Source organism: Puma concolor, chromosome D2 (assembly GCF_028749965.1).
Source record: "Puma concolor isolate L17-30 chromosome D2, mPumCon1.1.hap2, whole genome shotgun sequence".
In the NCBI taxonomy this organism is placed as follows: Eukaryota; Metazoa; Chordata; class Mammalia; order Carnivora; family Felidae; genus Puma; species Puma concolor.
Window position 1 is genome coordinate 7,016,069 of NC_141677.1, and position 20,241 is coordinate 7,036,309.

Below are 20,241 nucleotides of genomic sequence, written 5' to 3' on the forward strand. Positions count from 1 at the left end.
AGAAATTCTTACTTTTAATGAAGCCCAGATTATTACTTTTATCTTAAATGGGTCACGCCTTTGGTGTTACATTTAAAAAGTCCTTGCAATACCAAGGTCATCTAGGTTTTTCTCCTACGTTATCTTCCAGGAGTTTTATAGTATTGAGTTTTACATTTAGGTCTGTGATCCTTCTGAGTTAATTTTTGTGAAGGGTACAAGGTCTGTGTCTAGGTGCAATTTTTTTCCCGTCCGGTCTTCCAGCACCATTTGTTGAAAAGATTGTCTTTGCTCTATTGTATTACCTTTGCTTTCTGATCTTTACTTTGTCAAAGACCGGTTGACTCTATTAATAGGGGTCTATTTCTGGGCTCTCTGTTCCTTTCTATTGGTCTGTTTGTCTTTCCCCAGGACCACACTATGTTGATTACTGTAAAATTACTGTAAGTCTTGAAATCAAGTAGTGTCGATCCTGCAACTTTCTTTTTCTCCTTCAGTGTTGTTTTGGCTCATCCATATTGTTTTGCTTCTCCGTGTAAACTTTAGAATCAGTTGTTGTTATCTACAAAATCACTTGCTGGGATTTTTATTAGGATTGTATTGAATCCATAGATCAAATTGGGAAGAACTGACATTTTGACGGTATTGAGTCCTCTTTGATTCTTTCGTAAGAGTTTGGTACTTTTTCTTATATAGATCATAGACATATTTTATTTTATACCTAAGTATTTCATTGTGATGGTACTAATATAACAACAATGTGTTTTTATTTTTAAATTTCCACTTGTTTACTGTTGGCATATAGACAAGCGGTTGGCTTTTATGTATTAACCTTGTAGCCTGCAAACTTGCTATACATACTTATTAGTTCCAGGAGTTTTTTGTTGATTTTTTGGATTTTCTACATAGACAATCATGTCATCTGCAAACAAAGCCAGTTTTATTTCTTCCTTCCTAATAGGTATACCCTTTTTTCTTGTCTTGGAGTGTTAGCTAAGACTTCCAGTATGATGTTGAAAACTAGTGGTGAGAAGAGGCATCTTTGCCTTCCTTGTACCTGATCTTAGCAAGAAAGCTTTGCATTAAGTATGATGTTAAGTGTAGCTCTTTGCATATGTTCTTTATCCAGTGGAGGAAGTTCCTCTGTTCCTAGTTTGCTGAGAATTTTGATCATGACTGAGTGCTAAATTTTGTCACATGGTTTTTCTGAAGCTCTTGATAACATGATTTTTCTTTTTTAGCCTGTTGATGTGATTGTTCGCATGACTTTTGAATATTGAGCCAGCCTTGACACCTGAGATAAATCCTACTTGGTTGGAGTGTATAATTCTTTTTATACATTGTTGGTTGGATTCAATTTGTTAATATTTTGCTTAGGATTTTTGTGTGCTTCTGTCTTCATGTATATTGATTGGTTGTGTTTTCTAGGGTTATCTTTGCCTAACTTTGGTATTAGGGTAATACTGGTCTCAGAATGAGTTAGGAGTTCTTTCTCTTTGCTTCTGTTTTCTGGAAGTGCTTGTAGAAAATTGGTAGAATTTCTTCCTTGAAGGTTTGGTAGAGTTCACCTGTGAATCCTTCTGGAAGGAATCCTTTTGGGAGGTTATTAATTACTGATTCAAGTTTTTAGTAGATATAGGCTTACTTGGATCATCTATTCTTGTGTTTTGGAAGATTGTGTCTCATGGAATTGGTCCATTTTATCTAGGTTATCAGACTTAGCAGGTAGGGAGTTCATAATATTCCTTTATTATCTGTTTAATGTTCATGGGATCTTTGGTGGTCTCTTTTCTTTCTTTTCTGATATTAATAATTTGTGCCTTCTCTTTAGCCTGGCTAGAGACTTACTGATTTTATTGATCTTTTCAAAGAACTAGCTTTTGATACTGTTCATTTTTTTCTAAAGATTTCTGTTTTAAATTTCACTGACTTTTGCTCATATTTTTAATTTTATTTTCTTCTGCTTACTTTGGATTTGATTTGCTTTTCTTTTTCTACATCCCTGAAATGGAAGCTTAGATAGTTGATTTTAGATCTTTCTTCTTTTCTAATATAGGCATTAAGTGCTATAAAATTCCCTATAGGTACTGTATTCACTGCATCCCACAAATTTTTGATAAGTTGTGTTTTCATTTTCATTTCATTCAAAATGTTTTCAGATTTCTTTGGAGTTAAATTTCTTTTGAGAGTTCTTCTTTGACCCATGTGTTATTTAGAAGTGTGGTGTGTAACCTCCAAGTATTGGGGGATTCTCCAGTTGTCCTGTCAGTGATTTCTAGTTTCATTCCATTGAGCGAATGTCACACAGTTTCTGTTCTTCTAAATTTTTTAAGCTGTGATTTGTGTCACAAAATGTGGTCTCTTAGTGAATCTTCCATGTGAAGTTGAGGAGAATGTATAATCTGCTATTGTTGGATGAAGTCCTCTACAGATGTCAGTTAAGTCCAGGTGATTCATGGTCTTGTTGAGCTTAATGTCTCTTTACTGACTTTTTAGCCTGCTGGATTGGTCCATTTCTGGTAGAGGATTGTTAAAGTCTCCAACTATAGAGAGAGTTTATCTGTTTATTCTTGTAGTTCTGTCAGTTTTTGCCTCATGCATTTTGTTCTGTTAGGCACATACCTACATACACATTCAGGAATATTCTGTCTGCTTGGAGTAGTAACCCCTTCATCAATATGTAATGCCCCGTTTATCCTTAATAACTTTCCTTGCTCTGCAGTTGGCTCTGTCCGAATTTATATAGCTACTTCTGCTTTCTTTTGATCAGTGTTCAGTAGCGTGCTGTATCTGTCTCCGTTAGTTTACTTTTAATCTGCATTGAAAGTAGGTTTCGTGTAGTAACATGTAGTTGGGTTTTGTGCTTGGTCCACTCTGACAATCTCTGTCTTTTAGTTGGTATATTTTGTCCGTTGACTTTTTCAGTGATTATTAATACAGTTGGATTAATATCTACCATATTTGTTACTATTAGCTGTTTCTTGCCCTTGTTCTTTGTTCCGATTTTATCTTCCACACTTTTTCTAACTTCTGTGGTTTCAGTTGAGGATTTTATATCGTTCCATTTCCTCTTCTTTCATAGCATATCAGCTGTATTTCTTTTCTTGGTGGTTGCCCTAGAATTTGCCATATGCCTGCACAACAAACCTAAGTCTGCTTTCAGATAACACTGTTAGCACTTCAGGGGTAGTGCACGCACCTTGTAACAAACTGTTCCCAGGCTTCTTTCCTGTCCCTTGCGTCATTGCTGCCATTCATTTTACTTGTACATACACATACGTGTGTGTGTGTGTGTGTGTGTGCACGCGTGAACACGCATATATAATCAAGTGCGTTATTGCTATTATTATTTTGAGCAAATTATTTAGGTCAGTTAAGAATAAAAAAAATACAGTAGCTCAGTGGGTTAAGTGTCCAACTTCAGCTTAGGTCATGATCTGTTGGTTCATGAGTTCCAGCCCCACGTCGGGGTCTGTGCTGACACCTCGGAGCCTCGAGCCTGCTTGGGAATCTGTGTCTCCCCTCTTTCTCTGCCCCTCTCTCTCTCACACTCTGTCTCTCAAAAAATAAAGAAGTGTTAAAAAATTTTTTTAAAAATCATAAACATTTTTATTTTACCTTCACTTATTCATCTTCGCTGTTTTTCTTTATGTAGATCTGAGTTTCTGACCTGCAACTATTTCCCTCTCTCTGAAGAACTTCTTTTAACATGTCTCGTGAGACATGTCCACTGGCAACAAATTTCCTCAATTTTTGTCTGAGAGAGCCGTTATTTCTCTGTCACTTTGGAAGGATGATTTTGCATGGTACAAAATTCTATGTCGGTGGGCTTTTTCTCTCAATACAGAAATACTTCATTGTCTTGCTTGCATGACTTCTTTCAAGATTTTTTTCTTTATCTTTGATATTATGAAGTTTGAATATGGTATGCCCAGGTACAGTGGGTGGTTTTTTTGTGGTTTTTTCTTTTTATTTGCTTGGCGTTTGAGCTTCCTGGATCTGTGGTTTGGGGAAATTCTCAGTCAGTATTGCTTTAAATATTGCATCATTTTCTTTCTCATCTCCTTCTGGTATTCCCATTACACATGTTAATTAAACCTTTTGTGATGGCCCCACAGTTCTTGCATATTCTGTTCTGCTTTTCCCAGTCTTTATTCTCTGTACTGTTCAGTTTGGGAAGTTTCTGTTGTTATGCCCCAACTTGGAGATTCTATCTGTGTCCAGGTTACAGACACATTCCTCGCTTCTGTACCATGCTTTTAATGTCTAGTACTTTTTTTTTTTTAAATATATATATATTTTTTTCAACGTTTATTTATTTTTGGGACAGAGAGAGACAGAGCATGAACGGGGGAGGGGCAGAGAGAGAGGGAGACACAGAATCGGAAACAGGCTCCAGGCTCCGAGCCATCAGCCCAGAGCCCGACGCAGGGCTCGAACTCACGGACCGCGAGATCGTGACCTGGCTGAAGTCGGACGCTTAACTGACTGCGCCACCCAGGCGCCCCTGTCTAGTACTTTTTTGATTCTTTCTTAGAATTTCCATCTCCCTACTTACATTATCCATCCATTTTTGCATGTTAATATTAGTTGTTGTTTTTCTTTTTTATCCTGGGAGGGGTGGATGCACAAGCTGGGGAGAGGGGCAGAAGGAGAGAGAGAGAGAGAGAGAGAATCTTAGGCCCCATGCTCATGTGATGTGGTACTCGACCCCATGAACCATGAGATCATGACCTGAGCTGAAATCAAGAGTCAGATGCTCAACCAACTGAGCCACCCAGGCGCCTGTGAAGCCCTTACATATTAATCATAGTTAAAAATTCCTGGTAATTCCACCCTTATCTGCCATACCTGATTCTGGCTCTGATGTTTTTTCAGTCTCCTTAAACTATGTTTCTGCCTTTTAGTATACCTTGTAATTTTTTTGTTTAAAGTGGGCATGACGTACTGGATACAAAGACCTGTGGTAGATAAGCCCTTAGAAATGTGGTGGTGAGGTGTAGAGTCCTGTAGACCTGGGATGGGGTCTCGGCCTTTTGATGAGTCTGTGGCTCAGGCTGTGAACGGCACCAGTGCTTCTCACTTCCACATCCTTAGGTGGCACAGGACGGATGGAGGTGGCTAGAACTGGGCATTTCCCTGCCCCTAGGTAAGTTAGACTCTGGTAGAACAGTTTCTCCTGAGGGTAGGCCTTGTTAAGAGGAATAGAAAGCTCCGTGTCTTTCAGAATGGTTCCTTTCCCCTCCCCCTGCCAGAAACAAGAAGGGATTCACTGTGAGGACCTGGCTGGGTTCCTGGAGGTAACACTCACTAAGTGTGAGTGCTCCCCAGGGTCCCTCGATGTTTTTAACTCTGACTCGCCCATATTGAGCCCCTAGCCATTCGTCACTAACAGTCGAGGTTTTCCCAGCATGCCCCGGTGCCCGCCGTCTGTGTCTCCAATTTGGGGGGTATCACTTTGCCTTGTGAACTTTGGCTCAGGTCATGATCTCACGGTTTGTGGGTTCAAGCCCTGCATTGGGCTCTGTCACGCTCTCTCTCTCAAAATAATATATAAACATTAAAAAAATATATACCTAGAGTTTGATATTTTGGCAGTTGAGTTTCAAACAATAAAGTAAAAATCAATTTACGGTGTTGCTTGGGGCGCCTGGGTGGCGCAATCGGTTGAGCGTCTGACTTCAGCCAGGTCGCGATCTCGCGGTCCGTGAGTTCGAGCCCCGCGTCAGGCTCTGGGCTGATGGCTCAGAGCCTGGAGCCTGCTTCTGATTCTGTGTCTCCCTCTCTCTCTGCCCCTCCCCCGTTCACGCTCTGTCTCTGTCTGTCCCAAAAATAAATGTTGAAAAAAAAAAATTAAAAAAAAAAAATTTACGTGTTGCTTAATCATTGTAAGAAAAGAAAAAAAGCATTCTGACGTTCTTAACTATAAGGGGATCCCTGATTTGTACTAGAGAGTATAAAATGGCTGAAAAATTACTGGCTTTATTCTTTGGAATTTTATACCTCGTAATTACAAGTTAGATGTTTTACTTCTACTTTCTTGGGGAGTCTTGAAGAAGATTACATTATTACATTTAGTTTTAACACTGGAACCATTAAGGATTACTAAGATGAATTTGGCTAGGAAAACATAAAATAGTGAAGAAAAACAATTATGTTGGAAACTGAAGTGATTTATATTGTGAGCTATAATTTAATGGAACTACTTTTGAGTTAGTACAAAAAATACTTAACATTCTTTTAGATTTCTTACCTTATTTAAGAGTGTGTTAAATTCTTTTTACCTTAACCCAACCGAGACATTTAGTGAGCTCTGCTCTGAATTTTTTTTTTTAATGTTTATTTATTTTTGAGTGAGAGAGAGAACACAAGTCAGGAAGGGGTCAGAGAGAAGGAGACACGGAATCCGAAGAAGGCTCCAGGCTCTGAGTTGTTGACCCAGAGCCCGACATGGGATTTGAACTCCCAAACTGCAACGTCATGACCTGAGCCGGAGTTGGCCACTTAACCGACTGAGCCACGCTGGTGTCCCTGAAATTTTTTAATGCCAAAATCAAGAAAGAGATTTTTAAAATTGTGTAAAACTTGGAAGTGCTCAAAGAATTTTTAGGCCACTTAAGGGTTTCAATTTTATGTTCATGTTGATAATATATTTTATAAAATATCCTAAGGCATTCTTTTCTATTTAATAAGCTTTTTCTCTATGGGATAAAATTTCTCTAAGCCAGATTTTTGATAGTCTGCTTTCTTGACATTTTTGAAAAGCCATAAACCAAACCAATTAAGTGTCTTGTATGCTCAATAAAGATTTGTGCACACACATTTATGACTGATTTACATATAGCCCAAGAAATGATCCTTCTTTTCAGGTGTGGATGAAACAAATTAATGAATGAAACAAATTAATAGCTAGTGTTTTTCTAGTGAGTTAAGAGATCACTTAGGTAAGTAAGTTAACCCCAGTTTTTTCGTCTGTTAACGGGCGATGATAATATCCACGTCGTAGGGTAAACCAGCCGTGACCCTTTACTGAGCCACAGTGGGCAGCATTTCTGTTGTAAGACTTACTAGGAATGTATTTGTGACCCTGCTGAGACACCGTCTCCTCTAAGTTCACCCAGCTCTTCCCCAGCCAGGAGGGTTTGCTTCCTTCCCTTTGTTCAGTTCCCTTAACACTTACACGAGTGCTAATCTGCAAGAGCCAGGAACGTGTTTTATTCGGATTTTTTGTTCTTTCATCTTTATAACCTTTCTTATTTTTTCCTCCCCTTCTAAAAACAGATAAGCACAAACAGCAAAAAACACCTAGCATGGTACCTGGCACTTGGCAGGGAATGATCAGACCTGTCACCCCTATAAGCTTAAAATATTTTTATCTGGTTATTGTAGAAAATACAACCTGCAAATAATTGTAAGTTCCTTATTTCCTACATACACATTTGGATTTCTAAGCAAATTAGTGTTTTCCGTGTTTAAGACTGTTTTGGGGAAGGCTGTGTTAGTTTTTGCCCCATAATTAGTAGTTATCCTTGTCTCAAGTTATTATTACTGTATTGGTGAATTTAACTATTGGTGAATTAACTGTTTGCCTGGAATACTCTTTTATTGAAGTATGATTAATATACCGTGTTATATTCGTTCCAGGTGTACAATGTAATAATTCAACAGTTCTGTACCTTATTCAGTGGTCACCATAAGTATAGCCACCATCTGTCACCCAACAGTGTTACCTTACTGATTATGTTCTCTATGCTGTACTTTTCATCTCTGTGACCTATTTATTTTGTAACTGGAAGTTTGTACCTCTTAATCTGCTTTATCTATCACATGCATACCTCCCCCCTGGCAACCACCAGTTTGTTGTCTGTATTCGAGAGTCTGGGGTTTTTTGTCTCTTTTATTTCCTGTTTGTTCATTTGTTTCTTAAATTTCATTTAACATAATACCCTCTAGGTCCATCCACATTATTGCAAATGGGTCCTTTTTTATGGCTGAGTAATATTCCATAGTGTGTATATACCACACGTATAGAACACCTCTTTATCCATTCATCTGTGAATGGACGCTTGGGCTGCTTCCTTATCTTGGCCACTATAAATAATGCTGCGATAAATGTAAAACATTTTTTTTTTAATTTAGATGTATCAAATGGCAGAAGACATTAATTTTTGTTAACAGAGCTCCCTGTGTAAATCTAATATATAAACTAACTTGATTTCCCATAAAATTCCTGAGTATTTTCAAAGCATAGTTTTCCTCAACTTTCTTCTAAAAAATAGCTGATTTTCACATATAACTGACAGTAAAGCAAGTCAAAACAGAAAACGAAGTTTGATTGCTCTTTCTACGTAAAGAGCCTTCAGGTTTAAAACTTACATGTGGGTCACAACCTAAATTTAATTTTTTCTGTAGCTTGGGTGTCATTACTGTGACTTTGGACTCATGATTTGTACATAGCCGTGTTGGTTTCTTCCCTTTCCCTAGCACGCATTTTTTTGTACATGTGCTTGTTATTTGTCTCATACCTTTCTTTCCATTTTCTCTTTATCTGATTGACTTTTGAGTCCAAGTATATGGGGCTGTCGTCACCACTGTCTGTCATATACTCCTATGTGGGTATGCTGTATACAGTTCTACACAGTAGTCACGAGCCACACGTGCTCGTTCATTCGGCACTTGAAAATGGGGCTGGTCTGTATGGAGAGGTGCTGTGAGCGTGAAGTACACACTGCATTTCGAAGACTTGATAGAGAAAAAGAATGTAAAATAGTTCATTGATAATATTGCTGTAATTTGTTGAAACTAGAAAGTTTTGTATCGTATATGGTCTTACATTTGTTGGAGTTCCTCAGTGGGGAAGAGAGGAGAGTTGCTGACTGGTCTTTCTGCAGGACTCTGGAGGTATTGCTGCGATCCTTCCTGACCTCTTCCCATCCTGATGGATCCTGTAGATAACGGCAGTGGAGCATCAGGATGAGAGCCTGTCCTGGCTTTGCAGTTGCTTCCTTGTACTAGATGACTTAAAACGTAAACCAGAGCAGGTGACCCTCAAACAACAACAGATTTCAACTGGGTGGGTTCACTTACATGGGCGTTGTTTTTTGTTTGTTTTTTTTTCAATAAATGCAGTGTAGTACTGTGAATGTAATTTCTCTTTCTTAGAACTTTCTTAACATTTTCTTTTCTCTACTGTGAGAATACAGCATGTAATGCGTATAACATACAAAATATGTAATATATTGCATTATGTATATATACACTGTAACATGCAAAATGTGTTACCTGTATTATATACAGTCAATAGTATATTATAAAAAACAGCAATCAACTGTTTATGTTATCAGAAAAGCTTCCAGTCAGTGTATTATATACAGTCAGTCAGTACTCTATGATAAACTGTCAGTTAACTGTTTATGTTATCATCGAAAAGGCTTCCAATCAACAGGAAGCTACTAGATAAGTTTTTGGAAGTCAAAAAGTGGTACACAGATTTTTAAAAAATTTTTTTAATACATTTATTTGTTTTTGATAGAGGCAGAACACAAGTGGGGGAGGGGCAGAGAGAGAAGACGACACAGAATCCGAAGCAGGCTGCAGGCTCTGAGCTGTCAGCACAGAGCCTGACGCGGGGCTCGAACTCACAAACCGCGAGATCATGACCTGAGCGGAAGTCGGATGCTTAACCGACTGAGCCACCCAGGTGCTCCGGTACACAGATTTTCGACAGCACAGAGGTTTGGTGCCCCTAAGTCCTGCATTGTTCAAGGGTCAACTATATTTTTACATAACTTACTTATTATGTATTACTATTAAGTTCCATTATATTTACATTATGACAGTGGTCTTAGCTTTGGCTTGCATTTATTCAAATGTATAAAGGCACCAGGTAAGTAATGAATGAATCCATCTTGGTTAGACTGTGTGCAGTGATAGATGTCCTGGGCAGTGGGTATATATGTCCTCTCCGGAGTAACCCTTATTCCTGTTCAGCTAATTATTGCCTTATGGGAGCATATGTTGTCAGGTCTTTTAGGTTTTCAAGAGGAGCCAAAAATCTGTGGATTTTTAAGAATCTGAGATCCACCCAATCTTTAAAGACTGACAAATAATGCAGAGTTCGAAACTAGTTATGCAGATGAAACCAAATATAACTATGGTCTAAATGATAGTGCTTTGTAACTTTGGGCCTAAGGGGATGCTTCTTGGAAATAAATACAGATTTTAAATACTTTAGATGACTGAATTAAAAAATACACCAATTAAGAAGAGGGAGTAACCCCCGCCCCCAACTCCCTCTTCTTAAAGTGCTTATTCCCTTTTAGAAAATATTAATCTCAGAATAGTGGATAATTGAGAAATAGTATGTTACAGTTTCTATGTATTTTTTGAGTATTTCTAGTACCGTATACTTTTATTTTTTGTAGGGATGTTTTTCTGCTCCTTATTCTTCTATTTACTTTTCTAGCGCTCATTTTAATGTGCATTTAGTTTCTCTGAATATTTAGAAGGTGGCTCACATCAGGTTGCTTCTTTAACCTCCTGGGCCTCCCTTCTTTGGTACTATATGTGTGTGCTGTTCAGAAAATGGCAGGTTGCTTTCTGAGATCTCCTGGTTCTAGTTTGCTGCCCTGACCTTGATCCAACTGGTGCTTTTTTTGGTCTTTGCTTGTCCCTGTCCGACTCAGTCTTGACTCCCTCCCAGCAGCTTCTAGTGTTTGCAGCCTCTGGGCTAGAATGGGGCCTTAGAGCGGCTGTTCCAAGAGTTCCCACTGGCTAGATTTTTCCAGCCCTGCCTGGGAGAGGTCTGGCGTGGTCCTCTCTGCACCCACCAAGTGTGAGTGCTCTCAGTACCTACCAGGTGTGAGCTCTCTCAGTACCTGCCAGGTGTGAGTTCTTTCTGCACCCTCCAGGTGTGAGCTCTCTCTGTACCCTGCAGGTGTGAACTCTATCAGTACCTACCAGGTGTGAGTTCTTTCTGCACCCTCCGGGTGTGAGCTCTCTCAGTACCCACCAGGTGTGAGTTCTCTCTGCACCCACCAGGTGTGAGCGCTCTCTGTACCCACCAGGTGTGAGCGCTCTCTGCATCCTGCAGGTGTGAGTTCTCTTAGCACCCACCAGGTGTGAGCTCTTTCAACACGCTTTTCCACACGGTCACTGATCATGTTCAGTTCTGAGGCTGTTGGTGATTCACTGAGAAAACCTTTCCCTACTTTTATTTGTAAATGTTTTCATTGGGTTTGGGATCTGCTCTCTAGTTCTATCTGAATTTGTGGGGAATCATGAAGGTCCAAACCTGCTCAAATGCTGCTGTCCACTGGGAAACCCAGGTGCCCCAAGTGTGTAATGTGGTGTGGGGCTGGCAGGCTAATCAATTAGACAGCTCAGTGTGTTTGAGTAGATTTACAGATTTTGTTTAAGAGCAAAGTTATATTCTTTCTATTAAAGTTGGGGGAAAACTAAGTCATTTGCTGCTGTATATATATTTAAAAAAAAAAAAAAAGCCTTTACCAAAAAAAGGCATAGAAGGCATAGAAAACTTGCAGTAAAAAAAGGTGACCTAGCTCATGGTGTGGAAAGCTGTTGTATTGCTGGCCCTGTGCAGACTCCACTCCAGCCACAAACACAGCAGGGCGGCTGGAACAGGTTGTCTCTCTACCCTTTGCGGTTCTCTCCCAATGTAGTGCCCAAGGCAGGTCTTATAAAACATTGAAGGAGTACATGAGTACATGAGTTCACTGTTCAGACAGGTTTTAGCCAAGACCTTGACTGAGTATTGCTTGTCCCCATTTCCCAGATATAGATACGGTAGCGCCTGAGGTTCGTTCAGAAGCCCTCCGTGGAGTAATCAGTGTTTACTAAGGGCCAGTGTGCTCAGTGTCCTTCACGGAAGGGCCATACGCTTTCGAAATCCACATCTGCATCGAGGTCGTTAATCTCCTAGTAAAGACTCTCTTCTCTCTATATAAAGAATAGCGTGTGTGCAGTGTTTTAGATGGATTTGCAATACCACAGCGATCCTGAACTGGGAACTTAACCCTGAGTGTAAAACATTGAGTTCTCAGCCACACAGAACCTTAGCCATATTGTTGGCGTCTGTACATAAAGATTTGAAAAGGTGAGAACGTTGTGTGCTCCTTCTCACTACTGTAGATATTACCTCCACGACATGAATACATACACATATTTTTTCTCCATTTGTCTTTCAAGGTCTCAGCCAGTTTCCTCTCCAGTCGTCCTGCAGTTTGGTCACGCGGAGACCCTTCTTCCACTGCTCTCCCTCATGGGCTACTTCAAAGACAAGGAGCCCCTGACGGCTTACAATTACAAGGAACAGATGCATCGGAAGTTCCGAAGTGGCCACATTGTGCCCTATGCCTCGAACCTCATGTTTGTGCTTTACCATTGTAAGAATGCGAAGACTCCCAAAGAAGAGTTCCGGGTGCAGATGCTATTGAATGAAAAGGTGTTGCCATTGGCTCACTCCCAGGAAACTGCTTCCCTATATGAGGATCTCAAGGAGCACTACAGGGACCTCCTCCAGAGCTGTCGCGCCAGTGACGAGTGTGAATTACCAAAGGTGAACAACACGTCTGATGAGCTATGAGTCACCGGACAGGATCTTCCGTCCGTCAGGGAGTGACCCCGCGCTTGGAGTGGCTGGGCAAGCCGCGGTTGCAGGAAGCTTTCCCAGTACCTGTGTATTGCTGTCTTTTCACAGAAAGACGTCGAGTTTTCTTTTTGAATCTGGACAGGGATGTGTAAGCAGCGGTTCTCCTGGGGCAGCTGTCTTACGGGGGAAAAGTCTGTTGGGGAAAATAGCTGGCACTGCACGTGTTGACAGAAATTAGATTCTTCCTGTTTGTAGAAGAACTCTCACACTGACACAGAATATGATTTCACAGTGATCCTTGAGGGTGCTGGAGTCACAGCGTCTGCCCCAGGGATGATCGTAACTTCACGGTTGTGCTGCCCTTCGCTTTCCCGCAGGTGGCACGGCTGTGCTGTCATCCGTGTGCCGTGGAAAACAGGCGGAGCCCCGGGAGCGTCACTCTGGAAGAAGCTAGCCTCTCTAGTTAAGGATTTGAAACGATATTAAGAAATAGAGTGTGATTTTCAAAGGACACCTTCACCGAAGGAAGACAGAGTATAATAAAATAGATATTTTATAAAGTATCTGAACACTTTTTCAGTAATTCCTTTTGACCTCCTGGTGAGTCTTGCGAGGCCATTCTTTAATTACTACCTTAGCTGCTCTGCATTTGTAACGGTGGAGGGACAAAGGGGACCATTAGCAGCGAGTAAGACGGAAAGAATCAAAGTTTCTTAGTCCGTTGCTTCGCAGTTTGGTTTGTTTGTTTTTTCATTCTATCACTTTGCCTCTTTTTATATTTTGCCTCTATGTGAAATGTATCTTTTGGTTATTTATTGCTTTTCCATTCTCCCCCTTCCCCTCCCCACCCCCCATAAAGATTTCATCCTGGCTGGCTTAGTTTCATAGATCTGAACCCATTTCTCAGATACTTCTGAGTTTTGTCAGATGCTGTGGAAGTGTTTGCTATAATAATAAACAGAATTCTTGTGACTTTATTATCAGGTCTTTTCTGCTGTGTTGATACAGGCAGTAAATGATGGTAAAAAGTTGGAGTTTCAAGCAGCTTTGACTGAATCAGGCAATATAAGGCAGTTTTATTCTGATAGAAATTTCCTCAAGTAAATTTCCACTTCTTTAAGAGAAATGGAAATGCATTTTCTTAAAAATCTAGATAAGAAGTATCACAACTATATACTGAAATTATAAAAGAAGTTTCATAGACCATCTGTTGATGATTGATCCTCAAATGAATTATGTCATAAAATAGGTGATTAGCTGGTAAATACTGCTGGTGCACCAATATGCCTCTGATTGTCCCTGCAAAGGTCTGGTGTTCTCTCTCTCTCTCTCTCTTTTTTTTTTTTTTTTTTTGGTAAATGGGCAAAGAAGAGAATACTATAACCAGCGTTCATGTCCATCATCCTGTTTGTAGATCCAAATAAGGACAGTTAAGGTCTTTTTTGTGTTCCATGCCTCGGGGTAACCAGCATAAAATTTAGTATTCTCACCATTCCCTTGCCGCTTGACTCATGGAAACTTGCAGTATTGTTGCGGGGACTCAATTTTCTGTGAAAGGACATATGGTACATCTCATTCTTGAATGAAGGATTTACTTTAACTGCCGTGTCTTCTCTTGAAGATTTTCCTCGATCCTGATTATTTGTCACAAATTAATATTGTCAATACATCAGTACTTGAGTACGCATTATATGTACGTGCACTAGACTCAGAATATAAGTATATAAAATCGAATGGACGTAGTTCTTCCAAGGGGCTTATCCTACAAGCCCTTAACATTTACTTGGTGTCTGACACATCGACTAAAGAATTTTTGATTTACAGACTTTCTCCTGAAAGTTTAAAGGTCTCATGTTTAAGAATCGTTTAATTTTATTGCTAAAAGGACCATATAGTCATCTTAACAGTGAATTCTTCAGGCTGGAAGGTAAGTGTGGTCCAGTTTAGCTAATGCTACAGAGATCGTGTTTATTCTGGTGCTATTATTCCCATTTAGGATATGCCTGAAACTGAAGAATTTTATGGTAAAATCCAGCGGTCTTCTCCAGGATGGGATATGTAAAAAGTTGAACATCAAAAAATGATCTTTGGCTAACAAGTTCATTCATAATAGGTGACCAAATCACTGAGTTAAGCCAAAATTTACTGACTGCTGGTTCTGACATTTTGGTCGATTCATAACAGGCTGTGGCCATGAGCCATTTTTCTGTCTAATCTACAACTTGATGTATGTGTGCGTTGTACTTACTGTTTTTTATAGTCATGTTATCATTTTGAGGTTTCTGCTCTCCAACCCGTCATCATTCACTTGATACTATTTTTGCATATAATCCTGGTCGTCATCTTAACACTGAAGGCAGCACTGAACTTGTAAAGAAATAAGAGCTGTTTTTTTCCAGGCACAACCAACTTTTGTATCTTCCCTTGGTTGCTTTCCTCTTGTCACCTGCAGAACTGATGCATGCCCTTAAATATCTGGGAGCCACACATACGACCAAACCAGAAGATGTAAGTGTAAGTTTTCAGAATATATTTCGCTAAGATGGGTATTTCACGTGGTTCATTAATGATCCTTGGAATTCGGACTGTCTTCTGCCAAATAGAAGCTGAAAATAAATATTTGCATTACCATACAATTTGCCTATATGTAGCTGTCTGGAACTTACTTCCCAGATTACTGCGTTCCCTCCTAACCATTCTTCCCACTCCCTTAGCATTTCCCTCCACTCACCCAGCCGCTCTGGCCACTCTTAAGCACGTTCACATCCTGTTAAGCTATCTTTTAGTGTGTGCGTGTGTGTGTGTGTGTGTGTGTGTGTGTAATAGTATTTTTGAGAAAATGCCACAGCAAAAAAAAAAAAAAAAAAAAAAAAAAGTCATGTTGTTCCAATGAAAAGATTTGTAGTTTGAGCATCCTATCTAGCAACCTGGGAGGACGTTAATTTTTAGAGCTGTAGCCATATGGGGAACTTGTGGCTCAGTATGAGGTAGAGTATGTGACTCTTGATCTCCAAGTTGTAGAGTTTACCTAAAAAAGCCAAACTGTTTGGTCATTACTGAAGTAATACATTGTAAGATAGAGGGATTCTTCATCTTATTCTAAAACTAGTCTCAACTCAACACCTTCCATCTCTTCCCGGATTTTGAAGCATTATTTAGACTCCAGCAGTTCGTGTTCACGCTTTTGTTTGATGTACTGGGAGAACAAATGTTTGTTCACTAAAATGACAGCCTTCCAAATTCAATAATACTCCTTGTATCATGAGAAAATTCCATGAGAATATTGTACAGGATTTCTGAAATAGCTAACATGGAAAATCAAGCTGGGGTGGAAATCTATGGATACTACCTGCTTTTTTCTTTAGAGTTCATGCTGCCGACCTTGGTTCTGATTGTCTTTTGACCAAACGTTAACAGTATGGGTGCTTTCGGAGACTTTTTCAACAGATATTCTGTTTCTAAAAAAAAAAAATCCAATTTTGATACAGATTCTACAGATGGTGGTGTATGTCTTTGTATACCTCCAGATGAGAAAGCTCTTTTTAATTGGTGAGACACAGTCTTCGTGGAGATGGCAAGAACACTGGCAGTGCCCTAGCCATAGTCCCTCTTCCCCTGGCAGACCATTAGTTCTCTTCCTGATGTCTGCCCTTTCCCTTGCCTTCCCGAGATGGCGCGGACAGGAGACTGCTCTTTCTTCTGTCTGCAGTGTCGGCTCCCTGACATTCTGTCACTCTTTGCCTTGGGGGGAACACGAGGAGAGCCCGGTTTCCTGACTTGACTATTTTTAGACAGTTAAAGGTTTTGTAGTCTCCTTCCCCTACCTGAGTTCTCTCCCTGGTGGGGAAAAAAAACAATTGGCTTTCAGAGGTTTTTTTGGCCATTTGACTACTAAGATGCCTGGAAAAGAGTCTGAGGACAGATTGAGATGCTTGGGACAGATAGAAGCAATGCCCTGGGGCCTTTTCCTCGCTGAGACCAGTGCCTGAGACTCCCAGGTACCTATAAGGAGCCGGAAGCCGCTGGGATTCTGTGTTAGCCTGGTTGCCAAGTCTTCAGGGCTGTCTGAGAGGGAAATGGGCTGGCACAGCCAGCCCCGTGCAGCTTTTCCAAACAGGTAGTGCTGATTTTTGCCTCATCACCTGCTGGAGGGAGGAGATTAAGTTGTACTTGCTTTTCAAGTCTGGCTGTCAGCAACCTCGTTCTTGAAAAAACAGAAGCCTAGCTGGGAGACTTGCCTCCAAGAGCTTCAAAGAACTGTTTACTTTGACAGGTCTAAAAGCTCTGGTTCCTCAGTATTTTACAAGCACTGTTGTAGATCGGGGTGCACGTATTTGTTAGTATTTGCCCAAACGGATCCGCCAAGTCTCGCCTTCAGAGAAAAATCATCTCGTGGTACAGAGCCATAATGTAATGAGAGATTAGATAATTCCCAACGTACCTGGTGTTAACGAGGTTCCTACAAAATAGTGTGTAAACTAATAGTCACCATCGGGTAAGGGAAATACCTACCCCTACCGCGTACTTGAGAAGGTATTTTACTGTTATTCCGCTTAATCTCTGTTACGGACTGTGAAGTCAGCGTGAAATCCATTTTGCGGATGCAGAAATGAGGGTTGAGCATGAAAGTGCCTGGTTTTTTGTTTCGTCGTGTTTTTTGTTTTAATACTTGAAGCTCTATTCAGATGTGTTCGTTCTATCAGTGGTAAGAATGGAATTTCGACCAAGTTCATCTGAGGCACTTCGGTGCGCAGATTGTTTGAGTAATGCGTTCCGTACACCACATGAATCTCTTAATCCTGCTCACCAGTGCAATGAAAATGCTGCCTCCCTCTATCCTTCTCTGAAGCCGTTGGCTCTAACTGCTGAGCCCAAGGGAGACAAAATGTCATCAGAGCCTTTCAGATGACCTTTCCCAAGACAGATGGGTTCCTTCCGTCTCCCCAGGCTCAGCTGACTGCACCACGCACCTAGTGGGGAAGGCTTTCCGAAGGGCGGGTTAGTTGTTGCATCACAGACCATCCCATAAAATTGTATTTGTGGTATTTCAATTTGTTTATTCTTGAGAGAGACACAGTGTGAACAGGGGAGGGGCAGAGAGAGAGGGAGACACAGAATCGGAAGCAGGCTCCAGGCTCTGAGCCGTCAGCACAGAGCCCAGTGCGGGGCTCGAACTCACGAACGGTGCGATCACAACCTGAGCCAAAGTCGGACGCCTAACCGACCGAGCCACCGGGCGCTCCATGTATCTGTAGTATTTCAAGCAAGTCAGACCCTGTTGGAGATTCGAGGTCATTTCAGTTCCAAAATAATAGGAATGATCATCCACTGCGTACTATTTTCCCTTCCATTGCTTCGTTCAGGAAAGCAGCCATTCACATGGACTCTTGTAGCCTCACTCCCGTGACTTACCCTCTGAGTCCATAAAGCCAGGTTCTTTGAGCACACCTCAGCAGCGGCAGCCGGCAGATGCTTTACCAGATATCTGTGATGCAGCATTCTAAGGGGGTGGGAGGTGCCAAAGGTGAGAATTTACTGCAAGTTGCATAGGTTACGCCCTGTCAATGATCTCTGCCCCACTCCATCATATAAACGTGCCTCTTGGATTCATTCCCATTGCAAGAACAATGTGGGTTAGAGCACACACCACGTGACTACTGGGTGGTTTTATGTCAGAATCCTGTTCCATACAGGCATTGCTAGAAAATGTTTCCCAATCTGAGGACCTGAACACAAAAGTTGATCTCTCAGTGATCATGTTACCACTTTAAAGTGTAGCCTTCAGACCAGCAGCACGGACCTCACATGGGAGCTTGTGCACTTATGTGTGGGATCTTCCTATAATCTGCTAATTCGTTTTCCTGCACCTTGGCTGCGGTGGCAGGGTGTACAGGATGGGGGGTTGGCCAGAAGGGCTGTCCTTTGCACTTCGTGAGCTCTCCTGATTCAGTCCCAGCCCCCATTTTCATCTGGACCTTCTCTTTTATCTCCCGTTCTACCTTCTATGGATTTTTATTCCCAGGAGAGTCTCCTCAAAGTGGGGCCATCTCCTAGAAGGGAGCACCAGCAGCTGACGTTTAGGGGTTCGCGGGGCCTCTGCTTAAGTCCTTTCAGAGCTGAAGGTAACCCAGCTGCATTTGGGTACTGGCGCTCTACTTTCAGTGAGTACCTGTGGGTGAGTCCCCATGCCATCAGCTACCCCACTGTTCCCATGGAGACGGCGCGTATATGGTTATGGGCCGTGTGGCTCTGTGTCCCTTCTCAGTTTGGGGAACTCTTGGGGCTACTTCATCAACTTGTACTGTGGCTGTTGTCTGTGGGCTGTTGGTTTTATAATCTTTGTTGCTCTGTTTTTATGGGAGTCAACGGGTCGGAGAAAGCTAAAACATTATGCCACCATTTGCCATCTTCTCAGATTCTCTTTCCCAAGCCTTTTATTTTTTTAACTTTTTATGTATTTATTTTGAGAGAGACAGAGACGGTGCAAGTGGGGCAGGGGCAGAGAGAAAGGGAGAGAGAGAATCCCAAACAGGGTCCACACTCGGCACAGAGCCAAACACGGGTCTCAAACCACAAGATGGTGACCTGAGCCAAAACCGAGAGTCGGATGCTTATCTGAGCCACCCAGGTGCCCCCCAAGTCTTTTAGAGGGTCACCACCATTCCTGTCTCTTCTTTGATAAAGTGCCTGTTCAAATATTTTGCCCAACAGTGGGTTGTCTGTCTTCTAGTTATTGAAATGTGTAAAGATTCTTTACAGATTCTGAATACAGATTCTTTATCAAATAAATGTTTTGTAAACATTTTGTTCTAGTATGTGGCTTCTTTCAATCGACACGATGTTATGAGGCTCATTCATGTATCACGAATGGTGATTCATTCACTCTCATTGTATTGTATTATATGAATATACCATAAGTCACCCATTTATCTCTTGACGGACATTAGGGTTGTTTCAAGTTTGTGGCTAGGAGCGTAGTGCTGTCATTAAAATTCTTGTGCCTTTGGTGAACATATATATGCATTTCTAAATCTGTATAGATTCCATTAGGAGCGGAATTGCTAGGTCATAGGGTATGTCTGGGTTCATTTTTGGTAGTGACTGCTAAACATTTTTCTATAGCAGTTGTACTAATCCACACCCCCAACAACAGCATGTGACAGTGCCATTGGGCTGACAATACTGCTTGGTATTGCCCATCTTTTCACTTTAACTATTTTGGGGGGGGGTTGTTATCTCATTCTGGTTTTAATTCGCATTTCTCAGGTAACTGATGAGATTGGGCTGCTTTTCAAAGGCCATTACACAGCTTCTTTGGTGAAGTGCCTGTTTAAGTCTTTCCCCCTTTTTCTGTTGGATTATCCGCCCTTTTTTTGTTTTTTGTTTGTTTTAATCTGTAGGCTCTGGTAGCTTTTAGATTTTTCTCTTTACCCTTGATGAAGTGTAATTGTAAGTGTGGAATTGTCTTTGTTCAGTATGAGAGGGTATACCTCAAAGCTCATGTCTTTCTCCGGTTCCAGAACCATCTTGATTTTTCTTTCTTTAAATATTATTTCTCTGCCATTTTCTCCGTCCGTCTACTGGAACTTCCGTTAGATGTTCTGTTGGATCCTTTCAATCTCTTCACCTGTAAGTTGATCCCCCAAGCCTCT

At 41.0% G+C, this 20,241-nt stretch overlaps 1 protein-coding gene across 1 annotated transcript in view; it reads left to right on the plus strand.

The window, feature by feature from the left end:
- MINPP1 (multiple inositol-polyphosphate phosphatase 1) overlaps window positions 1–13,566 on the plus strand; it is a 45,242-nt gene extending 31,676 nt beyond the window's left edge. The window contains exon 5 of the mRNA XM_025915071.2: window positions 12,187–13,566. Coding sequence (XP_025770856.1) covers window positions 12,187–12,583 — 397 coding nt within the window. The 3' untranslated portion in view covers window positions 12,584–13,566. The remainder of the gene's footprint in view (window positions 1–12,186) is intronic.
- Window positions 13,567–20,241: the final 6,675 nt, after the last annotated feature.